General features: G+C 35.9%; 1 protein-coding gene and 3 pseudogenes across 1 annotated transcript; all 4 read right to left on the bottom strand.

The window, feature by feature from the left end:
* Positions 1-8,817: 8,817 nt before the first annotated feature.
* LOC120173083 (zinc finger protein ZAT4-like) lies at positions 8,818-9,891 on the bottom strand. Its single transcript, XM_039180368.1, has one exon. It carries the CDS (start codon positions 9,746-9,748, stop codon positions 8,900-8,902), a length of 849 nt encoding a protein of 282 aa, XP_039036299.1. The 5' UTR covers positions 9,749-9,891; the 3' UTR covers positions 8,818-8,899.
* Positions 9,892-11,553: 1,662 nt separating this feature from the next.
* On the bottom strand, positions 11,554-13,319 carry LOC120173176 (annotated as a pseudogene).
* Positions 13,320-21,133: 7,814 nt separating this feature from the next.
* LOC120173047 lies at positions 21,134-22,052 on the bottom strand (annotated as a pseudogene).
* A 338-nt stretch (positions 22,053-22,390) lies between these two features.
* LOC120173039 lies at positions 22,391-23,676 on the bottom strand (annotated as a pseudogene).
* Between the last annotated feature and the right edge of the window lie 661 nt (positions 23,677-24,337).

Genomic DNA, 24,337 nt, shown 5'->3' with positions numbered 1-24,337 from the left:
GTAACAAAAACCTAACCTAGGCAAAGCACCAGAGTGAATATCCAACAGTATCTAGGTTAACACGGTTTAGTTCCAATTCAACTCTATCAAATTTCTGATTAAACAATGTGATATTTTCGTCTTGATGTTTGATGTTCGAGTTAGGGCCGATTGGAAATTCTTATGGAAGTGCTTTTAGCCCAAAATTCCGTTTGATACACAAAAGCATCTACAAATAACTCATTTTCAGCCAAAAAAAAAATCACGTTTGAAACGTAATTATTGACTCATATCAAGAAACTAGAAAAAAGTGTTTTATATTAGAAAACTCGTTGAAAAAACTAGTTTGGAGAAGTATTCCAAAACGAAAAAGTTAAGAATGTTATGGAGAAAAACGATTAATAAAATCACTCCATATTCAGTCTAGAAAAAAAATTCACCTCACCTCTTCCCATCCCACACCTACTTTTTTTAAAAAATAAACTCACTCCATTTAAAATGGATCTCTTCTAAATCCGTTGATTAGATTTAACATAAAGTGACTAAAATAATCAATATTTTGTAATGATAGTGATTAAATTGAAAGATTTTGCAGTTGGATGATTAAAATAACAACTTAATAATTGGGTCGCCATTAATGCCAATCAACCCATATGTTTAACATACTAACTTTATTATATGTTTTTTTATGTTGACTTAGGGTATGCTCAAACCACATTAAACACGACAATAATTCCAGCAAAGTCCGGAGAGTTAGAAGTTAAAGTTATCTTTAACAATTGAATTTTCTAAAAACTTGTTTTAATCTTCGTTGCAACTTATTTTATTTAAAAAATATTGAATTGTAAATGTTTTTTGCTTAATTAATTGGATTGTATTTCTTTCTTGTAACACATTAGACCAATACGACACACAATCGATCGATCAGAATACCACAAGGAACCACGAGAGTGGCTAATCAGAAACTTTCTTTAATTTCTCAAATAAAACACATACTTAAAACGCTAATGGTAATATAAATCAATCATGGTTTATAAATAAATTTACATCGGGATCTTCCAAAATAAATTATTCAAAATATATAGATCATCGTTTATAAATGAGGTTACGACTAAAAAATACAAAAAGGGGGTCTACAAATATACATGCCCTCTACATAAATAAATTGAGACGTACTCTACTCTGAATCTTGGTCTGGATCTGAGTTGAACAAAAGGCTCCTCAACTGCTCCTCCTACTAACCTATGTAAGGCAACAAATTTCAAACGCTAAGCTTACTAGCCCAGTGCCACACTAACAATTAAACCATACTAATAATGTTCATTAGATGCTTAAGTTATCAAGGAAATATGCAATAGTGAGTATACTCATATACTGCACTCTCTACTCTATGGTATACATCATGATGCGACTGAGGGTTCTGCATCTCGGAGCTCATGCACCCCTTAGTCTACCGAGGATGAGGCCCCAAAATCTCTACATCGGACACAACACCCTTGACTAAGCTACCCCTCGCATGAGTCGGGCCTCGGTCCTGGTTAATCAATTTAAAGTGCCTCGTGCACTACCTAAAGATATCCAGACTGATTCATTACTCGATACTAGTATCATTTACTAAAGTAACCTGAATGTCTTGATCGTTTCCCGAATATTCAATCAAGGCTTAGTTTTATGTCGCCCTAATTTATCTCATTTTTAATTGAATTAATCATTATTATTGTTCTCACTTGTAGCCTTATTCGAGAGGAAATTTTGGAGTTCTCAGGAACCTCATCATATCTTTGCATCCCATGGAACTAAATCCCTCAAAAAGTATGCTAGCATCATTACCAAACACCTCGGTATCAGTATGTTCGTGTTTTGTGAGTACTAAATATGGGCGCGAAGTATGTGCAAGTATGCACAATCGAACAAGTAATACAATGATGAGTGAGTATCGTATCCACAGGATTGGAGGAAATTTATAAGTTTAATCACAACAAATAACTACTTTATCTAAGTATAATTAGTGTGATGGTATGTACCAATGAGAATGTTGAGGCAAAATGAAATGTATATTGATGGAAAGAGAATGATAGTGTAATGTGGCAGAAAATGAAGATGCGTTGCAAAGTGAATTGTGTATAGTGAAGATCAATTCAGAATGTAAAGGCAAAACAAAATGTGAACACTGGACTTAAATAAAACGACTTGACAATCCTCACACAACAAGCTACTATGGGAATGAATGATAGGAGTCACTTAGGAAACTTAAGTCTATCTTCTCAGGATGGTTTTACTTCTATGTCTTACTTGCCTGACAGAGTTTATTAAAGGTGCCCTACGCTATCTCTAGTAAAGACTCGACAGGTTGAGAATGCATTGTAATACCTCTTGGCGTTAGCAAGTGCAAGTACCCTATTGGTTCAGATCAACAGAATATATCACGGCAATACCACTCGGCGTCAACACTAGCATCTAATCTCTCGACCGAGCACTACTCCTTTTAGTCGATTGAAATCCTAGCCTTATATCTAAAGGTGGATTAGGTTAGTTACTATCTAAAACTCATTGCTTATGTTGATCCTCCTTAGTTTCTCTCAAACACTAAAGATGAGCTACTTAGTTTCTCTCGAATACTAAGTATTTTCCGAAGGAAAGACTACTCTCATAGCTCCTACAACCTTAAGACATTAAGCACCATAAGAAAAACAAATAAGAACATAAAGAAAAACAATCATCCATTAAAGAAAAAGCTTAAACATCTATAGTGAACTCCCACCAAATAAAGCTAGTTCATGGTGGGGTTCGAATATTTCAAGTAACAAGGCATGAAAATCATTCATTCCCTAGAACCCAAATATAATAAGTGATAAAAACAGAAAAGGGATGGAGGAAAAGCCTTAAACGTGCACTTTAGGAGCTCCCTCGGCCACCATGAACTACCCCAACTCACTAGCTCCTCTCGGACGCCTAGCTCGTCACTCCCTCGAGCTTGCTAATATAGGAATGCGACGAAAAAATATGAAACTTTTTCTTCCAACCGCCTCTCCACTCTCTTTTCTCCAAATCAAGTCTCTCAATTTTGTGGCCTCATTTCCTATTTATAATGGAAAATAAACCTAGGGGTTTGTGTTAAAATTCCCATGATACCCCAAGTTTGTTCCCTTTACGTGAGGGTGGTATAAAGGTGGCAGTGGTCCCCTCTTGGCTGGCTGGCAGTGGTCCCCTCTTGGGAGGCTGGCAATTGGGCGTACATGCAGACAAGGTCGGCCGACAGAGGTGACAGTTGTCCCCTCCTAGGTGTCTGGCAGCTGAGAACACGTGAAGACAAGGACAACTGGCTCTTTATAAAAATATCATTTTTTGTCTTTTCCACTTCAGAAATGTCATTCGAGTTGGCTTTTGCATTCTGCTCAACATTCCTAATATGTCACAGCAATTCTCCTCGCTCATCCTTGCTCACAAATCCTACACATAATCAAACAAAGCACATTCCCATAACACATCATCGTTTTCAAAATAAAATGCCATGGTAAAATATATCCATCACATGCAACTATATGCTCCTAAATGTATCTATATGATCCTATATTAGCTCTTAGACAGTCAATAACTTAAGTGAAAAGACCTAAATATAGCCTTTTTACGGAGTTATCACAGTACCGACCTCAGAATATCGATTAGGAGTGAACAATGATCAAGTCGAGTTGAATAAAAAAATTTCGAGTAATTCGAGTTGACGAGTCCTATTTTATAACTCAGAGTTAACTTGAAATATTTTCGAGTCGAGTTGAGTCAAATTTTTGAGTTTCTATTTAAATTTAATTATAAATATTTACAATATTATGACATTAGTTGATTCCAATTTAAATGATATTTTATAACCATAGACAATACACATATACTTTTTCGTATTTTCTTTATATGTGATTTACATATACCATACAAAAATCGAGAGACTCGATTCAAATCTTTGACTCAAACTTGAAAATCAATCTACTGATTACTAAAAATTTCAAGTTTTTCGAGTTGTGTTTTACAACTTGATTTAAACTTGAAATTTTTTCGAGTCGAGTCGAGTAAAAAAATTGATTTTTCGAGTCGAGTCGAGTTTTGATCACCCCTAATATCAATACTCCTACTTGGGTATCGATACTCAACAACAAATTTTAGCTAAAAAATTAAGGGGTAGTATCGATACTCTCATCCCAGTATAGATACTCCCAAGCTGTAGTATCGATACTGACCAGGGTATCGATACCAAAACAATATTCTGAAATTTGATTTGTGGTCCTGGTATCGATACCACCCCGTTGGTATCGATATTGATATCGATACCAGCCCTGCAGTATTGATACTCCATTGATGAGTATCGATACTCCCTTTTAAACTTAGGCAAATTTTACACTGAATGAAGAATATTATCGGTACTGTTCTTATAATATCGATACCCCTGCTCGAAAATGCCCTACTTGGGCTCAAAATGTGCACTCAAACTCACCTAAACTATTATATTAAGGTTCTCAATCATTATTAGTGTTTTATGTGATATTAAGGGGTCATAAATAGGGCTTTGAAACATGTTATAACACTAAAATATATAATCTGCCATGAAAACAACTCAACATGCTTCAAACTCAACTCTTAATCTAGAATGCATTTACAGTGACCCACAATTGGAATGAAGAAGTTTTGAATGTGTTACCTTGATTTCTTGATCATTATAAATGCCCTCAAATCACTCAAGAGGCAATTTCTCTTTTTCCCTTACTCTTGAGCTTTCTCCGCTTCTTTCTTAATCAAAGGTAAGAAAAGGAGTTACTAACTCAACTAGTTGGTTGGATTAAAGTTAAAAACACTTCCTATAACTTGAATCCACTAAAAACGAGCTAGAATTCATATATTCTCTTAAACATCTCTAAAACTAAGTATAAAATTTGGGAAAATGGAACTTAAATTGAAGCTTGAAGGATGGGGATTAATATTCTTACCTTGGTTTAACGAAACTAAACTTAAAATCCTTATACCTTCACATTGGAAAGAAAGAAGAAGAGATAATAGATGAAATGAAGAGGAATAGTGTTTGATGAGTGTTTTGAGGGAGTGGTTACGTTAAAATCATATAATAGGGAAGGGGGTTTTAGCTTTCTAAATAACAAGGGGTAAAATGCACTTTTAGTCCCTCTGCTTTCTATTTCAACTTAATTCACCACTATCACTTGGGCCCAACTCAAACCCACTCTCACTTAATTAAGTCCAAACTATTCTAATGGGTCATTTGGCTCAATTTATGGGTCTCAGGTTGACCCGAACTACTAACCCAGGATTTGAGGCGTTACATTTCTAATTAATAATTTTCCCTTCTTATTTGAATGGTTTTTTTAAAATTTATTTTGAATAAACTATATGAACAATTAATAAATTGTGCTAAAATAATTTTTTGGTTACCCAAGTTTTAAAAATTATGAAATGATTATTAAACTTATTTAGTTATTATAAAATGGTCATATTGCATATTATAAAATAGTGATGATTTTTGAAAATTTAAAGATAATTGTGTAATAGTTTAATGAGATTAGTGATCATTTTATAATAATTTGATAATATTTTTATAATTTTTTGAGAAATTTAATAATTATTTTATAACTTTCAAAATTTCAATAATAAAAATATTATTTTAATATGAAGATTTTCTTTTTTTTTTTCTCCAACCTAAGTTTTCTCTTAATACTTTTGTTCTTTTTTTCTCTCTTTTTCTTTGATTTTGGTTTAGTCGGCGATGATACTAATCTTAATATTAGTTGTCAACCGTCGGTGATTATTATTTTTCTTGTTCTTCTTCGTACTATGTCCTTTGTTTTTCTTGAGTTTTTTCAATTTTGAATAAGAATCTATGTCCTTGTGACACATTTTTTTCTCTGTTACAGTGACACTTTCCTTATGGCTTTTGGTACGTTTTTCGTATACCTCTGCGGTTATGTTGGTGCTCGAACAAAAATCTTTACAGCATTTGTTTTTTTATTGGTTTGTCGGGAGTCATGTATTGTCAGATCTACTCTTTGGTAAAAGGTTGTTTGTCAATATGATCAAAATTGTGTAGCGAAACAGTATGCCAAATTGTTTGGTTCGCTCGCTACTCCTTTATCACTTCTCAAATTATCTCGTTTGATAAAGACAAGAAGTTTTATGAGGTTACTGAGTTCTTTTGATGTTAGATGCCATTTTCAGTGGAAAGTTTTATTTTTCTTCGTATCTTTGAGTTTAATATTTTTATTTTAGAGTTTTTTGGTGACTATTGTCCCCAATTTTCTCTTTACTTGCGTTGTAATATTGATTCCTTCAATTAAATTAAAAAATACACACAAAAATACTGTTGTAAACAAGCACACACAAACGTGTCGTTAAAATGAAAAATATGTATAGTGGTATATAAGGCCCTCAAATTTTTTTTTTAAAACTAGTGTAGCCCTTAAATTAGAAAAAAAATCAATCTAAACTTTGACTAACGGAATCAAACGTTGACCGTCAAGACGTTTATATGATAATTTACAAAGCTTACATGACAATTTACAATATTAATATGATAGTTCATGATACTGTTGTGGTAGTACATGATGGACGATGATGCGGCGAAAGATGGGCTTAATTGATTTTTTGGATAAGATTGACGGCCCAGTTGATTCTTTTAGAAAGTTGAAGGATTTAATATTTTTTTAAAAAAAAGTTAAAAAATTAAAAAATATAAATAATTATTAAGATATTTAATACATTAAATATAAAAGTACTAAAAAGTAAGTTCTTAAAAAATTAGTGTAAGGACTAAATTAAAAATGTTGAAAATATATTTTTTATGTTTTTATATTTTCACTTATTTTTATTTTTATTTTCAAAATAATTTTAATGAAAATGTTGAAAATATATTTATTATGTTTTCACATTTTCACTTATTTTTATTTTTCAGAAATTATTTTTTAATTTTACAACCAGACACTATTTTTTCGACACTTACTACTTTTAAAAAAATTGAAAATGAAAATAACATGTATTTTTTAGAATCAAACGGACCCTCAGGGACATCCAACCTACCCTAGGATCCCTCGCTGGATACAATATCATAGTATTTGTGGCCTCAAAATTGTTTTGAAATGCTATTAATTTTGGCAGGGAAAACAAAAGGTGTTGCCTCTAAGAATTTCTTGAAGAATAAAGAATATATATATATATATATATATATATATATATATATATATATGCTTTGAATAATAAAAAAACAATTAAATTAAATATTTTGAAAACGAAAAGGCAATGTGGATGGAATGATAATCCAAAGCGTAGTAAACATGTAAAGCCTGTCCACATCGATGGTTGGTTGGCAACGGACAGTTTCATGCTTCATCTTATTTTATTTTTCATGTGTTGCACAATCATACGTGCAGATAAAAGCAATTTAGATGAACCATAAATCATTAATAATTTGGACCTTGATGTACTCACCAAACAATTTAGTAACTTTGCACATCAACTACCATTTACATCTTGTGATACTGATTGTGATTTCCAATTTGGAATCACAAAGTGCCCCTTACATTACTGCCCATATAAATTTGGCCAAAAGCATAAGAGGTCCATGTGCTTTTTAGAAAAAAAATCAATATGAAACTCGTATTATTTTTTCTCCCTCAACGTGACCCTCTAATTTAGAAAATAAGCTCAATGTAGTCATTTGACCAACATTTTTTGTCGTTGACCGTTACGATGCTGACGTGACGGTCCATAGTGTTGACATGGTAGTACACGGTGGTTGATAACATGGAGAATAACATGACAGATGAGCTAAATTGATAACTCATACATGGCAGATAGATTTTCACGTTAGCACCATGGACCGTCACGTCAACACTGTAACGGTCAAACGACGAAAAACGTTGGTCAAATGATCACATTGAGTTTGTTTTTTGAGTTGGAGGGTCAAATTGAATGAAAAAATAATACGAGTGCCACATTATTTTTTTCGAAAGTACAGGGATCTCTAACACTTTTTTGCCTCTAAATTTATAATCACATTGTATAGTTTAATTTAGAAAACATTGTAAAATTTTAAAAATATCAATTTCTTCGGTTATAGAAAGTAGTGAAAACCAGCAAAACAAGATATGTTGTGTTTACCAAGTTGATACAACTTGGTAACCCCACATATAGTTTTTAGCATAAAATAAGTTCGAAGCAAGAATAGGATAAGGCTGATGGCAGTTTGTTTTGCCCGATCATTTCGTTCATCACAAGGCACACAAACATCTTAAATCAATCATCTTTTCATGCAGAAATTCAAGGGATGTTGAATGTGAAACCCAATTTTTAGGGAGGTTATTTGAGTCAGTCCATGTTAAAATGTCTGGTTTATGTTCCCATCATTCTTGAAGCTGAAACAGAGAGAGTAAAACGCAGAAAATATTCCTTAAAGGTACGGTAGTAAATAGTTTTGCAGAAAAGGTGGAAAATGAGAAACAGGACATGTTATCAGAACCGAACACCTTTGGTACTTGCAGAGTCCAGTGGCCAGTGTTTGGTCCACAGGATAACCCAACCAAATCCCAGAAAAGAAAAATGCTTCAGTGTTGTGGTTGTTTTTTTGTTTGTTCTGACGTGGGATTCACTGGAAATGAAACTTGGATCGATGTCTGCTATCTGACTCCTCGACAATGGCAGCTAATAGCCATTACCGGAGATAAAAACTTGTAATAATTTGCAGTGATTTTGTAATGAGTTGCGGACAATTCAAGAAATGGAGTGTGGGTCAGAGACAATGAAGAATAGAAAGAATACCAAACATTCGCGATTCATCCATGAATGAAGCAATATTAGAAACTACAGTAAAAAGTTGCATAAAAAACATTGAATATAGAGCATCAGATCCACGTGAATTTGGATCCCATAACAGCTACGCATCTGAAACCACACTGAACTCATCGTCTTCCAATGGAGCCGGCAAGTTTAGATCTATCAAATTGTTGTCAAATTTGCCAGAATTTGCAGCGGCGGCAGCGAGCAAATGGGATCTTTTGTGACCGCCCAGTGCTTGTCCTGAACCGAACACTCTACAGCACAATGGGCACTCGAATATAGCAGCAGCTTTATCTGTTTTCTTAGTTTCAGAGCAAACCCTTTTGTGTTCATCCAATGTGTAATAAGATCGAAACGTTTTCTTACATTTCTCACATCGATGTTTCCCACGAATCTTCTTCTTGTTCAACTCCTGAACGGATTTTTGTTCCACGGTTTTGCTTCTCCAGACATCTCTCGACAGCATCATAAGAGACATGGCGACGTGTTCTTCCGGTGAAGTATCGGAAACCGAGCTCAACGGTTCTGGCTCAGTCGGTGATTCGACCAAACTGGGTTTCATCAACAGCTTTCGACATCTCTTGGATCGTCTCCGAGTTGGGTTTCCTGACTCGGTCTCGCTTTCTATATATTGAACAACGGACCCAGAATCGTGTGCAAACGAGAATTCAGGATCTGCGAACCTGAAACTCTTCTTGGGATTCTCTCTTAACCCGTAAACCAAACATTTCTCTTCGAGAACTCCCATTTTCTCTTCTCCGAGTTCTTGCTCCTCACCCGATGAAGACGGTGACGAAGAAGCTGAGTCGGAGCGGTCACCGTGCTGGTGCTGGTGAGTCGTCTTACGAGGCAGTGGATGAGTGGCTAAGTGACCTTTCATGTGACCTCCTAAAGCTCTGCCATTAGAGAATGTTCGAGCACAGAGCTTGCATTTGTGCTTCTCCATTATCGCAGAACTGAAGCAAACCAAAGATCAAAGTACCCAGCTTTTTTCACTCTCACCAAAAAGCATGAAAAAACAATAAAAAGAAAAGACTGGGAATTTAAATGAAGTAGGTGACAAGCATTCATCCACCAAATGACACACAATCCAACCCAAAGTTATGATTTTCATTTTATTATCTTAAATAAACTAAATAAATATATATAATTTTTTTATTAATAAGACAGTAACATTGTTAGCATATTTATTTAAAATTTCGAAAATAAAAATTATAATTTATGTTCATTGCCACTAGTCCATTTTGCTGGCTAATTCGTCTAATTTATGAGAATCAACAGCCCCCTTAACCTTATGGTTATCGTTTATTGCGGTTCTCTTCTCTTTGATTATCCTTCTTGCGTTTTAGCCACTTTGTACACACAGATGAAGCAAAAATTATTGGAATTGTTGCAGCGCCAGCCACCGGTAACTTCCATTAATCCATCATAAAACCACATGCCAACTTAAGTGCCAAACCATCCACCTCATACCACAATTATAAAATAAAGCTTCTTAAGTGGATTCATTTTATATATTTTTTAAATTATAGTTAGTGTAAGATTGAAAGCTGAAATAAGTTTAATTTTTTTTCCATTTTTAAATTAAATTTTATATTATTTTTTTCATATTTATAATTTAAAAAATTAAATTTTTTAAAAATTCTTTCAATTAGATAGTGACATGTGTCATGATACATTCATTATACATGTCTTCGGTGACATATCTAAAGAAACTAATGAATTAAATTAAAACTAAAATTAACTTAATAGAATATATAAGTAATGAAAACCAAATATATAATTATATCATTTTTTGAACTATCATATCTATTCTTCCGTCAAATAGTAGAACCAAACTTATTGGAAAATTTTTGATGAGCTGAACAAAAGAAATGAAGAAAATGAGTAGTTCGATAATCTTTCGATTAAAGGAATCAATGAACAATTAATGATAGAAACGATGATGAAAGAAATAATATTTACTAAATTTTCTAAAGAAAATTCAATATATTATACCAATATAATTAATAATTTAATGATCAAATGATCGAAATGAAAAAAAAAATTCAACAATAACTCTAATAAAATTTTAAATTTTAGTGAAAACACCTAAATGAGTGTTTTCTTGCAATACAGAAAGCGGTAAACGAAAAGAAAGACGAGTGTGAAACCGCAATTAATGGAGCAAAAGCGAGCAAAGGATAGCATTAAGGGCAGACAAATGAAGCAAAGAATCTTATATTAGCTGCCTTGATCACTTGCTTTTATTGATGTCTGCTTCGCTTATCATTCTTTACCTATCATAAACGGGCACGAACGAATGTAAGAATTTATGTTATGTGAACATATCTTTAAAAAATTATATTAAAAAGTTAAACGTTACGAAATTATAAGAGATTATGTTATATCGAATTAAATTATTAATATAAATTATAAAGAAAGTATTTAAACTACGTGAATTTATGAAACTGTTGTGCAATGCCATTACTCTAAAATCCCATTTGATTTGCTGCACTAAAAAAATATGTCAACACATTTCTCTTTTACTCGATACAAGATTTCATCTGCCCTGCTCTTCCTCTCAATTCTCTTTTACCCAACCTAATCTCTTATCATCTCTAATATACAGTCTGGACTCAGAATACCATACATAAATATACTGGTACATTGAGTTTCTGCAAGAAAAAAAAACAGTTGAAATATAAGAACATTTACGTTCATAGTGAGAGCTTCCATCACACTTCATATGGCCTGCGTCGATCATGCATGTTAAGGAACTTCATTTTTGTTGATCTTCGTATAGGAAGTTGATGGCTCTTTAGCCCAATAGTGGTTAACATTTAATTCGCCTTCCCCGGCCAAGTAAACTTCTTTCCCTTTAGCCCATAAGACGGAGTAGAGGCCGACGAACATGAGGAACATTCCGGCAAGGCTGTATCAAGAGATGGATTCATAGAATGCTTAACATTTTTCGATTTCGAACTTGGAAGCAAATTGGTAAATCTGTATGCATGTATGGTTTACCTTCCTAATGAAATGGCTTGTCCTATTGTAATGAAAGACAGAACTACTGTAATGACTGTTCCAATGGGGCAAAACATTGACACCAGCACTGGTCCCCTCTTCTTCATTGCCCATCCGTTGAAGCTTACACAGATTCCGGCTCCTCCCTGCGCATCCGAATATGAACGAATAGATCGGTAAAAAAAATGATGTGCGTTACTGTTTCGAATCTTCCGATATGCATCTAAATTCTGAAGCGTGTTCTGTTTCTGCCTACTACAAGTTTGGATATCAAAACTTGGCATCATGGTTTGTCACTTGCAACTTCATAGTAGTTTGGAGCTAGGGAATTTAGTGTTAACTAACTTATATTTCATAAAAGATCACAGTACATGAGATTCGCGTATCAAAAGCCAAGTAGGTTCCAAGCACTAACAAGAGGCCAACCCCATTCGAAATCTTGATTTTCGAACAACTGCACCAGTGAAGTTATAATCACTCCGATCAAGGACGTTATTGCACACAAGGACATCGGAGCAGGAAAATTTCCCAAGGTCGTCGCCTGTAAAACACGATATCTTAGTGGAAAAAAGAAGACAATTAAAAGCACAGATTCAACCTCCTATACTTGTTCCCCATTTTTTTTCAAGAACACCTGCAATACTACAATGCTTGATAGAACCAGGACTGCTGCCATGAGGTACATGCAACCGATCATCATATTTTTGTTGAAGATGTCGTTATAAATGGCAACAGAATCCATCACCGCATCTCCCGACGAGACGGTGCTCTGGATTACACTCGTTGTAATGGCACCTATGACACATAAGAATGTGCCTGCAATCTTAACTTTACTGTATATGCATCATATAGCAACTTTTTCTAACCTGCATCAGCATTGCCAAAATTCATCCCTGGGTTTCCATTACTAATGTGATCATGAAAAAATGAAATGAATATAGTACCTGAAGGCCCAAGCAATTATAAAGATAAGCCCAGGAGCGAGGTTTGGCATTGCTGTTGCCACTGCTGGTGAAGTTAGATCAATCCCTTTGAGGAATAGGTATTGAACAAGGTTATTCTGAAACAAAGATTATCAATAACATGATTGAAAAATGGATTGTTAACATCATTTCTAAATATTAAAAAAAAGAATGTAAAATGAAAATTAACCTTACCTTCCAAAGGAGATTAAAACAAGATGAATTATGAACTTCAAGGTTAATTGGTCCGGCCATCGGCTCCTGCGAAATGAATGGATGTGAATGATGATGCCTTCAAAATGTTTTCATGGCTAAGAAACTCGAAAGAAAGAAGATGAAAGGAATTACCTTTTGAAATAAAAAGGCAAAAGGGGAGAGAATGATGAAGGTGGCAAGGGTGAAGTAAATAACAATGGTGAAAGGGCTAAGGCCAAGGGACATGAGATAAGCAAGTAAAACAGAGTTGCCTGCATAAACAAATTGCACCCCCACCAATCCTCCTATTATGGCCACATCTTCAAGCATAAGTTTTTTCAAGTACACCACCATCTTTACTTTCCTCCCCCACTTTCTTTCCTTCCAAACAGGGAACAAAAAAAAGAAAAAGGTATATACACCCAGCACCTTTATGTTTATTTGTTGTTCAAAATGTTTGTTTCTGATTTTCTATATCAAATCACCTGAGCTTCTTTGTTTGTTTTTGGCTTGGGGTTATGTAATGGCAACTGTAAGGTATGGCTCATAAATATACCGGTAAAGAGGACAGGGGATGGAGCGGAGTGAGCGAAGCGAACGAGGACTTAAGCACATTGCCGAACCTCGTTAAAATTCTTGTGTTCTTTCGTTTACGTTGCCCGATTTATCAACAATTGGTATCATATGTCAGGAGCAAAATTCGAAGTTGTGAAATTCGATGGTCTGGGTAACTTCGGATTATGGCAAACGAGGGTGAAGGATATGTTGGCGCAGCAGGGGATCCTGAAGGCTTTGCGACCTACAAAGCCGGCGTCGATGGAGGAGGAAGATTGGGAAGAATTGCAACAACGAGCGGCAGGAACCATACGATTATGCTTGGCGGACGAGGTTATGTATCACGTCATGCATCTATCGTCTCCAGAAGAAATTTGGAGGAAGTTGGAAAGTCAGTTTATGTCCAAATCCTTAACGACAAAACTGTATCTAAAGCAACGGCTGTATGGGCTGAAGATGCAGGACGATCATGATTTGGCGCAACACGTGAATGTCTTCAATCAAATCGTTTCTGATTTGGCTCGGCTTGATGTAAAAATTGAGGATTAAGGCAGAGCGATGATTTTGTTGTGTTCGTTGCCTCCCTCTTACGAACACATGGTGATTTACTCTTACATATGGGAAAGAAACTATCAACGTTGAGGAGATTACTGCAGCCTTGTTGGCTCACAACCAGTGGAAGCAGAATGCAGGGGAAAACTCTAAAGCCGATAGCTTATATGTCAAGGGTAATCGAGACCGTGGACGGAAGCCAGAGAAAGCAGGGTCTGGCAAGCGGAATTCCAGATCCAAATCTAAGGATAAGAAGACAATTCACTATTACAAGTGCAAGGAGGCGGGACATATGAAGCGAGACTGTCCGAAGTTGAAAAAGCAGACTGATGAGAAGCGTGATGTTTCATCCAAGTCTGTGAACGTGGTCGATGATGACAATTCTGATTGCAGTGAGGGTGATATGCTTTCTATTTCAACGACTCAATTGACGGATGCATGGATTCTTGATTCTGGATGTTCTTATCACATCACGCCAAATAGGGAATGGTTTTCGACATACAGGTCGGTTAATTCTGGTTCTGTTTATTTGGGTGATGATCGATGTTACAATATTGTTGGTATTGGTGATGTCAGAATTAAGATGTATGATGGCTCTGTTCGGACGTTGAGTGGTGTTCGACATATCCCAGATTTGAAGAAGAATTTGATTTCTTTGGGCACTTTGCACAAGAATGGTTTTATCCCTAAGGCTGATGAGGATAGGGAAACCATTCGGATTGTTAAAGGTGCTTTGACTGTGATGAAAGGAAAGATTACTGCAGGAAATATTTATAGATTGTTAGGGAGTACCGTTACAGGTGGAGTTCATTCTGTTGAGTCCTGTGATGATACTACAAAACTGTGGTATATGCGTCTTGCTCATCTTAGTGAACGTGGTATGACAGAATTACACAAAAGAAATATGTTGCTTGGTGTCAAAAGCTGTAAGCTCGATTTTTGCAAGTATTGTGTTCTTGGTAAACAGACTAAAGTCCGTTTCAAGACTGGGAGGCACACAACTCAAGGGATTCTTGATTATGTGCATTCTGATGTATGGGGGCCTTCCACGACATCGTCTTTGGGTGGATCTAGGTATTATGTTACTTTTATTGATGATTTTTCACGGAAAGTTTGGGTGTATTTTTTGAAACAGAAATCTGAAGTTTTTAAGAAGTTCAAGCTGTGGAAAGCTGAGGTAGAAAATCAAACAGGATGAAAAATCAAGTGTTTGCGGTCTGAAAATGGTACGGAGTACACAGATTCACAGTTCTTACACTTCTGTAAGGAGCACGGGATTAAGAGACATTTTACAGTGCGCAAGACACCACAAAAGAATGGTGTTGCGGAACGGATGAACAGGTCGTTGAATGAAAGAGCCGAGCCTGTTAACATGGCGTGTTATCTTATCAACAGATCGCCAAGGGCATCATTGGCTGGGAAAGTTGCAGAAGAGGTATGGACTGGTCATGATGTTAGTTTTGATAACTTACGGATTTTTGGTTGTCCTGCTTATGTTCATGTACCTGCTGATGAGAGATCCAAACTTGATGCAAAATCGAAGGAGTGCATTTTTCTGGGTTACAAGAAAGGTGTCAAAGGATTCAAGTTCTGGGATCCAGTTGCGAAGAAAATTGTGATCAGTAGAGATGTTTTTGATGAACAATCCATGTTGCAACAGAAGAAAGACACGACAGTGGTGGATTTCGAGCAGTTTCCAGTTGAGAAACCAGAAACTTCTCAACCGACTTCTGGTGGTTCCACTACGGATGATTTGCAGGATTATAGTCTCGCCAGAGATAGGGTGAGACGGACGAATATAAAGCCCGAGTAGATTGGGTTTTGGAGACTTGGTCTCTTTTGCACTTATTGTTAGCAGTGATGATCCGGTTAATTTTCATGATGTTGTTACTAGTCAGGAAAACGACAAGTGGATGGCAGCCATGGTTGAGGAGATGAAGTCTTTGAATCACAATCGTACATGGGAGTTGGTTCACCTTCCTGAGGGTAAAAAGCCGATTGGTTGCAAATGGGTGTATAAGAAGAAACCATCAGTAACAGAAAAAGAGGGGGAGAAGTTCAAGTTCAAGGCTCGTTTGGTAGCAAAGGGTTTTTCATAGCAGAAAGGAGTTGATTATGATGAAATCTTTTCTCCTGTGGTCAGGCACACTTCAATCCGAGCAGTACTTGCATTGGTGGCCAGTTGGGATTTGCATTTAGAGCAGATGGATGTTAAAACTGCTTTTTTGCATGGTGATTTAGAGGAGCATATCTACATGCGGCAACCTGAAGGTTTCACTCAACCTGGAAACGAGCATTTAGTTTGCAGATTGAAGAAATTTTTGTACGGGTTGAAACAATCTCCGAGACAGTGGTATAAACGGTTTGACTCCTATATGATCAAGATTGGCTACAACCGATGTGAGTATGATTGTTGTGTCTATGTTAAGAGCCTTGATGATGGTTCTTTTATTTTTCTATTACCGTATGTTGATGATATGTTGATTGCTGCGAAGAACATGAATGATGTTATCGGTTTGAAAACTTTATTGAGTCAGGAATTTGATATGAAAGATTTAGGTGCTGCAAAGAAAATTCTTGGAATGGAAATTTACAGGGACAGAGACTCAAGGAGACTGTGGCTATCTCAACGGGGTTATGTTGAAAAAATGCTAGAAAGGTCTGCGATGAGCAGCGCAAAACCAGTTAGCACTCCATTGGCGAACCACTTTAAGCTCTCATCAGAACAGTGCCCTAAGACAGATAAGGAAGCTGAAGATATGGAAAAGGTTCCGTATTCTAATGTTGTTGGCTGCTTGATGTATGCAATGGTATGTACTCGTCCTGATTTAGCTCATGTTGTTAGTCAAGTTTGTAAGTACATGTCTAAACCTGGTAAGCAACATTGGGAAGCAGTCAAGTGGATTTTTCGGTACTTAAAGGGTACTGTGGGACATGGAATTATTTTTGGTAGTCAACGAGATAATCCTTTGTTGTAGGATATGTGGATTCAAATTATGTAGGTGACTTGGATAATAGAAGATCTACGACAGGGTATGTTTTTACTCTTGGTGGAGGACCTATTTGTTGGAAGTCTACTGTTCAATCTGTTGTGGCACTATCTACAACTGAAGCTGAGTACATGGCAGCGGCTGAAGCTGCAAAAGAAGTTTTATGGCTCACTGGTTTAGTGAAGGAGTTGGGTGTTCAGCAAGGTGGAGTTCAACTGCTCTGCGACAATCAAAGTGCTATTCACTTAGCTAAGAGTCAGGAATATCGTGCTAGAACTAAGCACATTGATGTACGTTTTCACAAGATCAGAGAGTTGGTTGCATCTGAAGAGATTTTGTTTCAGAATGTACACACTGATGAGAATGCGCTGATATGTTCACCGAGGCAGTTACGACAGACAAGTTCAAGCATTGCTTGGACTTGTTGAATGTTTCAAGTTGTTAAAGAACTAAGGTAACCCAACCTACATTGAATGTTTCCTAAGGGGTAGGATATTCGCCAAGGTGGAGATTTGTAAGGTATGTCTCATAAATATACCGGTAAAGAGGACAGGGGATGGAGCGGAGTGAGCGAAGCGAACATCAACTGTCTTTGCAAAGAAAGTCTCATAGAGGGGGTTACGATTATGTGGGTTGGGGGTGTGGGGGCGCAGCCCCGCGGTACGGTATAGGGTTAATTTTGTAATTATGTACCAGGGTTTTCTATTATAAATAGAGATGTAACCTAAACCTAGAGGAATTAAAAAATAAAATTTTCTAGCGCCGCCTAGGCACCGAGGACGTAAGCATATTGCCGAACCTCGTTAAAATTCTTGTGTTCTTTCGTTTACTTTGCCCGATTTATCAACATCAACCAAATGAAATGATTGTACTTTTGTTTATTCGTTTTTGTTGGTTCTCTCTCTGTGTACCTCTTGATGTTTTGGTACTTAACTAACATTAGGTGGCTTTCTCCAGGTTATTGGCAAGATGGTATAGCAAAGGGTGTCTTTGTTTTTAGTGGCTCTTCTATGTTTCTCTTTTATAGCTTTGTACACAAATTTGACTTCCTACATTATGATTTTACATCTCTCTCTCTCTCTTCAGATTTATTAAACTATTTTTAGAGCTCTGTTAATGGGAACAATTCCCATTTTTTTCTACCAAATATTTGCCAAGTTCACCCTCTCTTCTCCTCCACACAATAGGTTTTTCATGTAATGATATTTAATTAAAGAACTAAAGATGTTTTTTTTTTCTCATTTTAATATTTCATTCTATTGATCAACATGATTTTCTTTTATTATCTGTCCTTTTATTTTTATTTTAACTTCAAAATAAAGGGTAAACTATACCAATAACAACCTAGCTATAGTTCCTTTCATTTTGAGCCCTTTATCCCAGAACCAATAGCCGCACTTATTCCTTATGAAACCTCCTGCAACAAATAAGTTTCTTGAGTTCTAATTAAGTTGTCATCACCAATCAACCAACAAATGCTCTCTTCTTAACAAGTCACTGCTCCAATCACTTGGTAGGTTTTTTTCCTATTTTTTTACTTGTCAGTTTCTAGTTTTTATTCATATTTTGGTATTGTGTGGTCGTTGAAATTTAGTTAGAATATTATTTAGATTATATGATATTGTTGAAGGTTTGATGTCTAGAGAAAAAATTGGGTTGAGCCATGGCGGTGAAGGTTGAACGCATGGAGGTGGTGGATATGGTATAAAAAAAATTAATAAAATATTTATTGATGCCGACATGGAGGTTTAAAAAATACTACCTCCATCCTACTAAAATATCCCTTATCGATTTTTTAAAAGTTAAAATATTTAAACTTTAAACCATGATTATTTCAAATGTTTCTAAAAAATATATTTTATTAAATATATATTTTGAAACTACTTGATTAAAGATTTCTAAAATATATTTTTTAAATTTTATCAATAATAAATTTTAAATAATAATGAGTTAAAGTTGAAAAAACTTGACCTAAAAAATCAACAAGGGACATTTTAAATAAGATAGAGAGAGTAATGAAAAATTATATGTCAAATCAAAATATAAAAATAATGGCATTTATCACAACGTGAAGTAGATAACAGGAGAGTGAGCAAAATGATTCAATATGTAAAATTCAGTGAGCAAACTAAAAAAAAAAAAAAGTATATTGAGTACAATAGGAGAGAGTAAAATTTAGTAAGAAACAATATAATTTATCCATTTTTTATTTACACATACTTGTTTAAATTTCTTGCCATCGTCCCTAACTTGGGATACAAGGAATAGGACAACTGAATTTCTTTTTCAAGTTGGAAGATCATGATGGTTTAAGCCTGTTAAGCATCCCAAACTCGTTAAACAAGGCATCTTTGTTCTTAATCTCATAATTTGTATGAATCAAAATCAGCTTAACTGCAGTTAGAATAAAATGACAACATTTTTTTCCAAATGAAAGTCCATAGGTCCTTGCTGCTCCAGTTATTCGAACACGCCTCCAATGTATCATCGTAACCATGGTCTCTAAGACACCTTGGAACGGCTAGACCAAACTCTATTGCACACAGAGGATGCACCCAAATCAGAGACTTGTTAGCAGAAACCATTCTACAATGTGTAAATAAAGCGTAGATGATAGCATTTAACTCTGGCCAACAATCAAGTGCGAAAAAATTAATGAATGCTGTATATTATATCTGTTTTCGAACTTCTAAACATAAGAACACTAAAAGTGTCACTAAGATCATCTAAAAATGGTTTCCCACAGAGATCAACGTCAAACAAAAATGAAAAATAGATGACAGGCTTCGCCTTCCGAAAACAGCCACATGTCTCACGTGCCATCAATTCCATCTGGAAAAAGGAACATTTTTGTTACCATTGTGTTCTAGACCACTTATGAATGAATCACTCTAAATAAAATAAATCAGTGTCACAATATTTGATTCCACAAAGACAACTGATCATATCCTGGCCTCTATTGCACAAATTTTTAGAATGCATTCACTAGGCCTATGTGTCTAGACTACCACACTTGAGAATGGGCTAACTATCCACCCTGACGTTTAACCAGGTAGTAGAAAGAAGACTATGCCAAACAAAAGGAGGAACTGTAAGCATAAAGCTGAATGGAAGGGCGAGTAGTCGGCAGATTTCAACATATCAATATTGATAATTTTATCTTATCCTATATAACAAAAGCAAGACTAACTCCCAGGAAGATAGGAAAACAAATATCCACACTATACACAAATGCAAGAAATATGATGTATTCCAATCCCACAACTATACAGGGAGGTCGTGTGCAACATTTAATAGAGGTTTTTCTTTCTAAAATTAGGAAGAGTATAAAGACGGGAACTGGTTTAAATAATAGAAAGGGACGTGTGAAAATAAGGGTCATATCCTGATTTATTAAATTTCAAGATCACTAAAAGGCACTCATGGTTTCGTACTTGAGAATGAAGATGAGCCTGTTACTGTAAATTCCCACTTATTTCTTTCAAGCATATTGAACTTATGTGCCTGCAGGAACCAAATATTATGGTCAGATATTGTTACGCATTATTAAAGCACTCTCAGCCCCATTTCATATACCCTATGTTGTTTAACTCAGAAGGCAAGATCAATTATCTGATGTTGTCCATGTCTTTTGTGTAACAAAAGTTTCGAATTTTAATTCCTAATTAGCTATGTTCTCTAAAATTGGAACTAACACCTTTAACCCAACAAAAAATTTAAAGAAACATCAAATTTATCTATTATAGGGGATCAGAGAAGAAATCACTTGTGAATTGTGATACTCAAGTAGCAATTCAAGTATAATTTGGAACCAAACCTTTCAATTCATGAATGCTTGCCGCTTGCATCATAAGCATATTTTCCTACTATCTATGGAGTCTCCTACTTACCTCATAAGCCTATTTTTTAAACACATGTTTTTCAGGTTAGACGGCTCATCTATCTAATACAAGGTTGGGAATTGGGTGGTTTACTTTATCAAACACACTTGCCTCTTCAACTAATTGGACAGTCTACCACAGATGCTCAGCTTGTAAGAGAGATAGAAACAGAGACTTAGTACTCGCTTCTTAATTGTAGAAGAAACGATTTTAAAGAGAAAATGTGACATTCATCCAATCATTGTTTTTCAATCTATGTTAGTTAGCCATTTTCCCATTTGATCAATATGATCCTGCTATTAACCTTAAAGCTTTCTACTATAATTATAACACAGAAATAGTATTTACAAGGAAAAATATCATCCAGAACTGTCAGTGGTAATATATTAATATGCAAAACAATTGAGGGAGAGGAAAACAAACTTAATACATGAAATATTCAAAACCAAATCCAAGAATGATGAAACAAGAGCAGATATATATACTACCGTACTAAGAGTAGGAGAAGCAAAAAAAGCCACTCACAATAGAAAACAGATAAAATAGTACTAGAGGCCGGGATAGGTGCAGCAAAGTGTTCCCTGAGAAAGTGCCCGGCAACTCCTCGATGTTGAGCTAAGGCAGGATTTCAGCCTCGCCGCCGCCATCGCACTGTGCAGCGGCAACAGTGACTGCGCACATCCCAGATCCGAAGGACACCTGCCATCATAAAAAAAATTAGTAAAAATAATTATTATAAATTCAAAAGAGAAAAGAAAAAGTAAGATGATAAGTCCCAATTCAGAAGACGAATGGCTACAGAAAATTGTAATGAGAAAATGGAAACCAAAAAGGGGTACCTGGAGAAAGAGAAATGGCGAAGAGGAGAGGTGATCCGGTGGAGGAGGGAGCAGCAGCAGATCTTGAGAATTGGGATCTTGGACCATTGGTTCTTAAGGCGGATTTGATGGATGATCTACTGATGAATCTCTTGCAAGCTGAAGCCATTAGCAAATAACAAAAAGGAGAGAAGAAATCGAAAAACGTTTCTAATCGAAGCTCAAAACTTGCAAGAAGTAAAGCAGGAAGACAGGGTTTAGGCTTTTATACTTTTAGTACGGCCATCTGAGTCGGAGTCTGGTCACGTGTTACCCTATCAGACAGTTTAATGCAATACATTCTAAATCTCTCTTTATTTTCAGATAAATTATGCCGAATATCATTAAGTATTGTATCCTTATTTTATTAAATTTTTAATTTTATTAATCATAATATGAAATTTTTATTTTTATTTTAATATATTATTAGATTGTTAAATCGTTAACGGTAGGATGCCCTACCTACTGGGTATGTTGAATCAACTTATTAACTTATTTAGAAGTTCTGCCCTTATGCTTAATATCCTATTCCTCTGTTTGATTGTGAAAATTTTCTTTCATCGTTCTTCTGAGTGGAGTGGCTTCTACTATACAAAAGAAATCTCTTTCCAAACTTGTATACAAAAGAGAGGGTGTTATGTAATCATGAAAAGAAGAGAGAAAAGTAGTACTAGCCATGAGAATGTGCAGCTACATGTTCTACGCTGCAAGCCAATTACTTTGTTTGTAGAATATTCAGACTCCAACAAAGAGCTGTATTTGAAGTTAGGATTCGATCCATACAGCGCTTGAACACCTTCCACATCGTCGAGTTTAAGGTCCACCTTTTTACTCCGAGGCCTCAAGCTCGGATACATCACGGCTTCCTTCACAGAGCTATGGGCCAAGCCGAGTACATGACCAATCTCGTGCGTCGCCACTGATTCCAGGTCAACAGCCGATTTTGATTTCTCTTTTCCGAATCAACGGCCCACGTTTCTGCTTCATCCAGGTGGAGCCTCCCGTTCTCCGGCGAGAAAGCGTGAGCTAACACTCCTAAAACCCCATCGAACGGTTTGCCGTCGCCGTGGTTGCCGCTGAAGAATCCGATCTTGATATTGGCCGATCCGTAATCGTCTATCTCGGTGAAGTTCACCGGAATCACGGAAGCCCACCTCGAAAACGAGCGTTGAAACACTGCTCTGATTCCTGGTAAGCTTATGTAACCGATCATGTTCGAAGGCGAGAAAGCGTACGTTAAAGTCATAGGCGAGCCACGGTCCCATCTTGGCCTTCCGTTAAAATAGGCAAAGTGTTTGGTAGCATGGAGTTTCGGACTGGTATCCGAAACTCCGCACCTCGGTGACATGATCGTCGATATCGTTTCGGAATCAAGCTTTCCAGATACTGGCAACCCGAACTTCTTTTGGTACAAAAGTATGGCTGATTCGAATTGAGCATCGAAAACGTCACTGAAGCTGTCGTTTTGGTTGTCTGGAATCGATAGGTAGCCGAACCGTTGGAAGTATTTCTTGAGGTCCGACATGCCGCTGACGTGGCTACCTTTCCTGGCGTCCTTAAAGCGAGTAAAATTAAGCCACGTAACGTGGTGATCATCGGTCGTTATGACAGTTTCCTGCCCTGGTGTGATTCTGGCGGGAAAACAAAGACGTGGGAGAAAACAGAGGAAAATGAAGAAAGAGGGGAAGGAAAAGTAACCAAACAACCGAAACATAGTTTCCGTTGTTAGTTATTTTTGGGATTACAGCTGAAAATTGAAGGAATTGATAGGCTTTTATTGGGAGATTAGGTTAGAATTCATTTTTTAATTCGCATACAAATAATCAAATTTTTTTAATAATTTGTTTAGAAAATTGTAATAATCGAAGCATAGGAAAGGCAAGACCGTTGAACAAGAAAGGGACGTGAAGGTAGATAGATTCTGCCGTGCCCCCTGCCTGGGGCTTTGAAGGCAGAGAATGGTGGGTTAACCACTCCCTCAGCTTGTAATTAAACAGTCAATATATAATGATAATGATATCATCCGAAATAATAATAATTATTATATGATCATGATATTTGTATTCATTGTAAAATATATGTTATATCTACGATCAAAATAAACATAACACAACAAAAAATACGATCACAATCGTAATTTAAATAACTCGATTTTATTTTTCATTTCAATGAGATTAAACCTGGTTACGCTTTTAAATCTTAGTTGTGTGTTGACCAAATGAGCTGATTTCAGCATTGGTTTCATTTCACGTCACTTTCCAATCAGGTTTTCCATTGTTCCAAGTTCTAACTTTTATTACAAGACAATTGTTGGCGACTCAAAACCTTCGGTTGCGTGTTTTGTTCCATCAATTAAACCGTTGCTTTTTGACATGGTTAGGCAATCTTTGCCTGAAAAATTAAAATTCAAAGAGTTGGAGATGCCAAGCACCAACATAGAAATTTCCTCATCTCCACAAAGGAAATTTTATTCAAACGCCCAAAAATGAAAGATGATTGTTTGACTGAATTAAATTACTATTTTTTTAAATATATTT

The sequence above is a fragment of the Hibiscus syriacus genome, unplaced genomic scaffold, assembly GCF_006381635.1.
Source record: "Hibiscus syriacus cultivar Baekdansim isolate YM2019G1 unplaced genomic scaffold, ASM638163v2 tig00111941_pilon, whole genome shotgun sequence".
Classification (NCBI taxonomy): domain Eukaryota; kingdom Viridiplantae; phylum Streptophyta; class Magnoliopsida; order Malvales; family Malvaceae; genus Hibiscus; species Hibiscus syriacus.
Note: the sequence above shows the minus strand (reverse complement) of the source record. Positions and strands in the feature narration are given on the sequence as shown.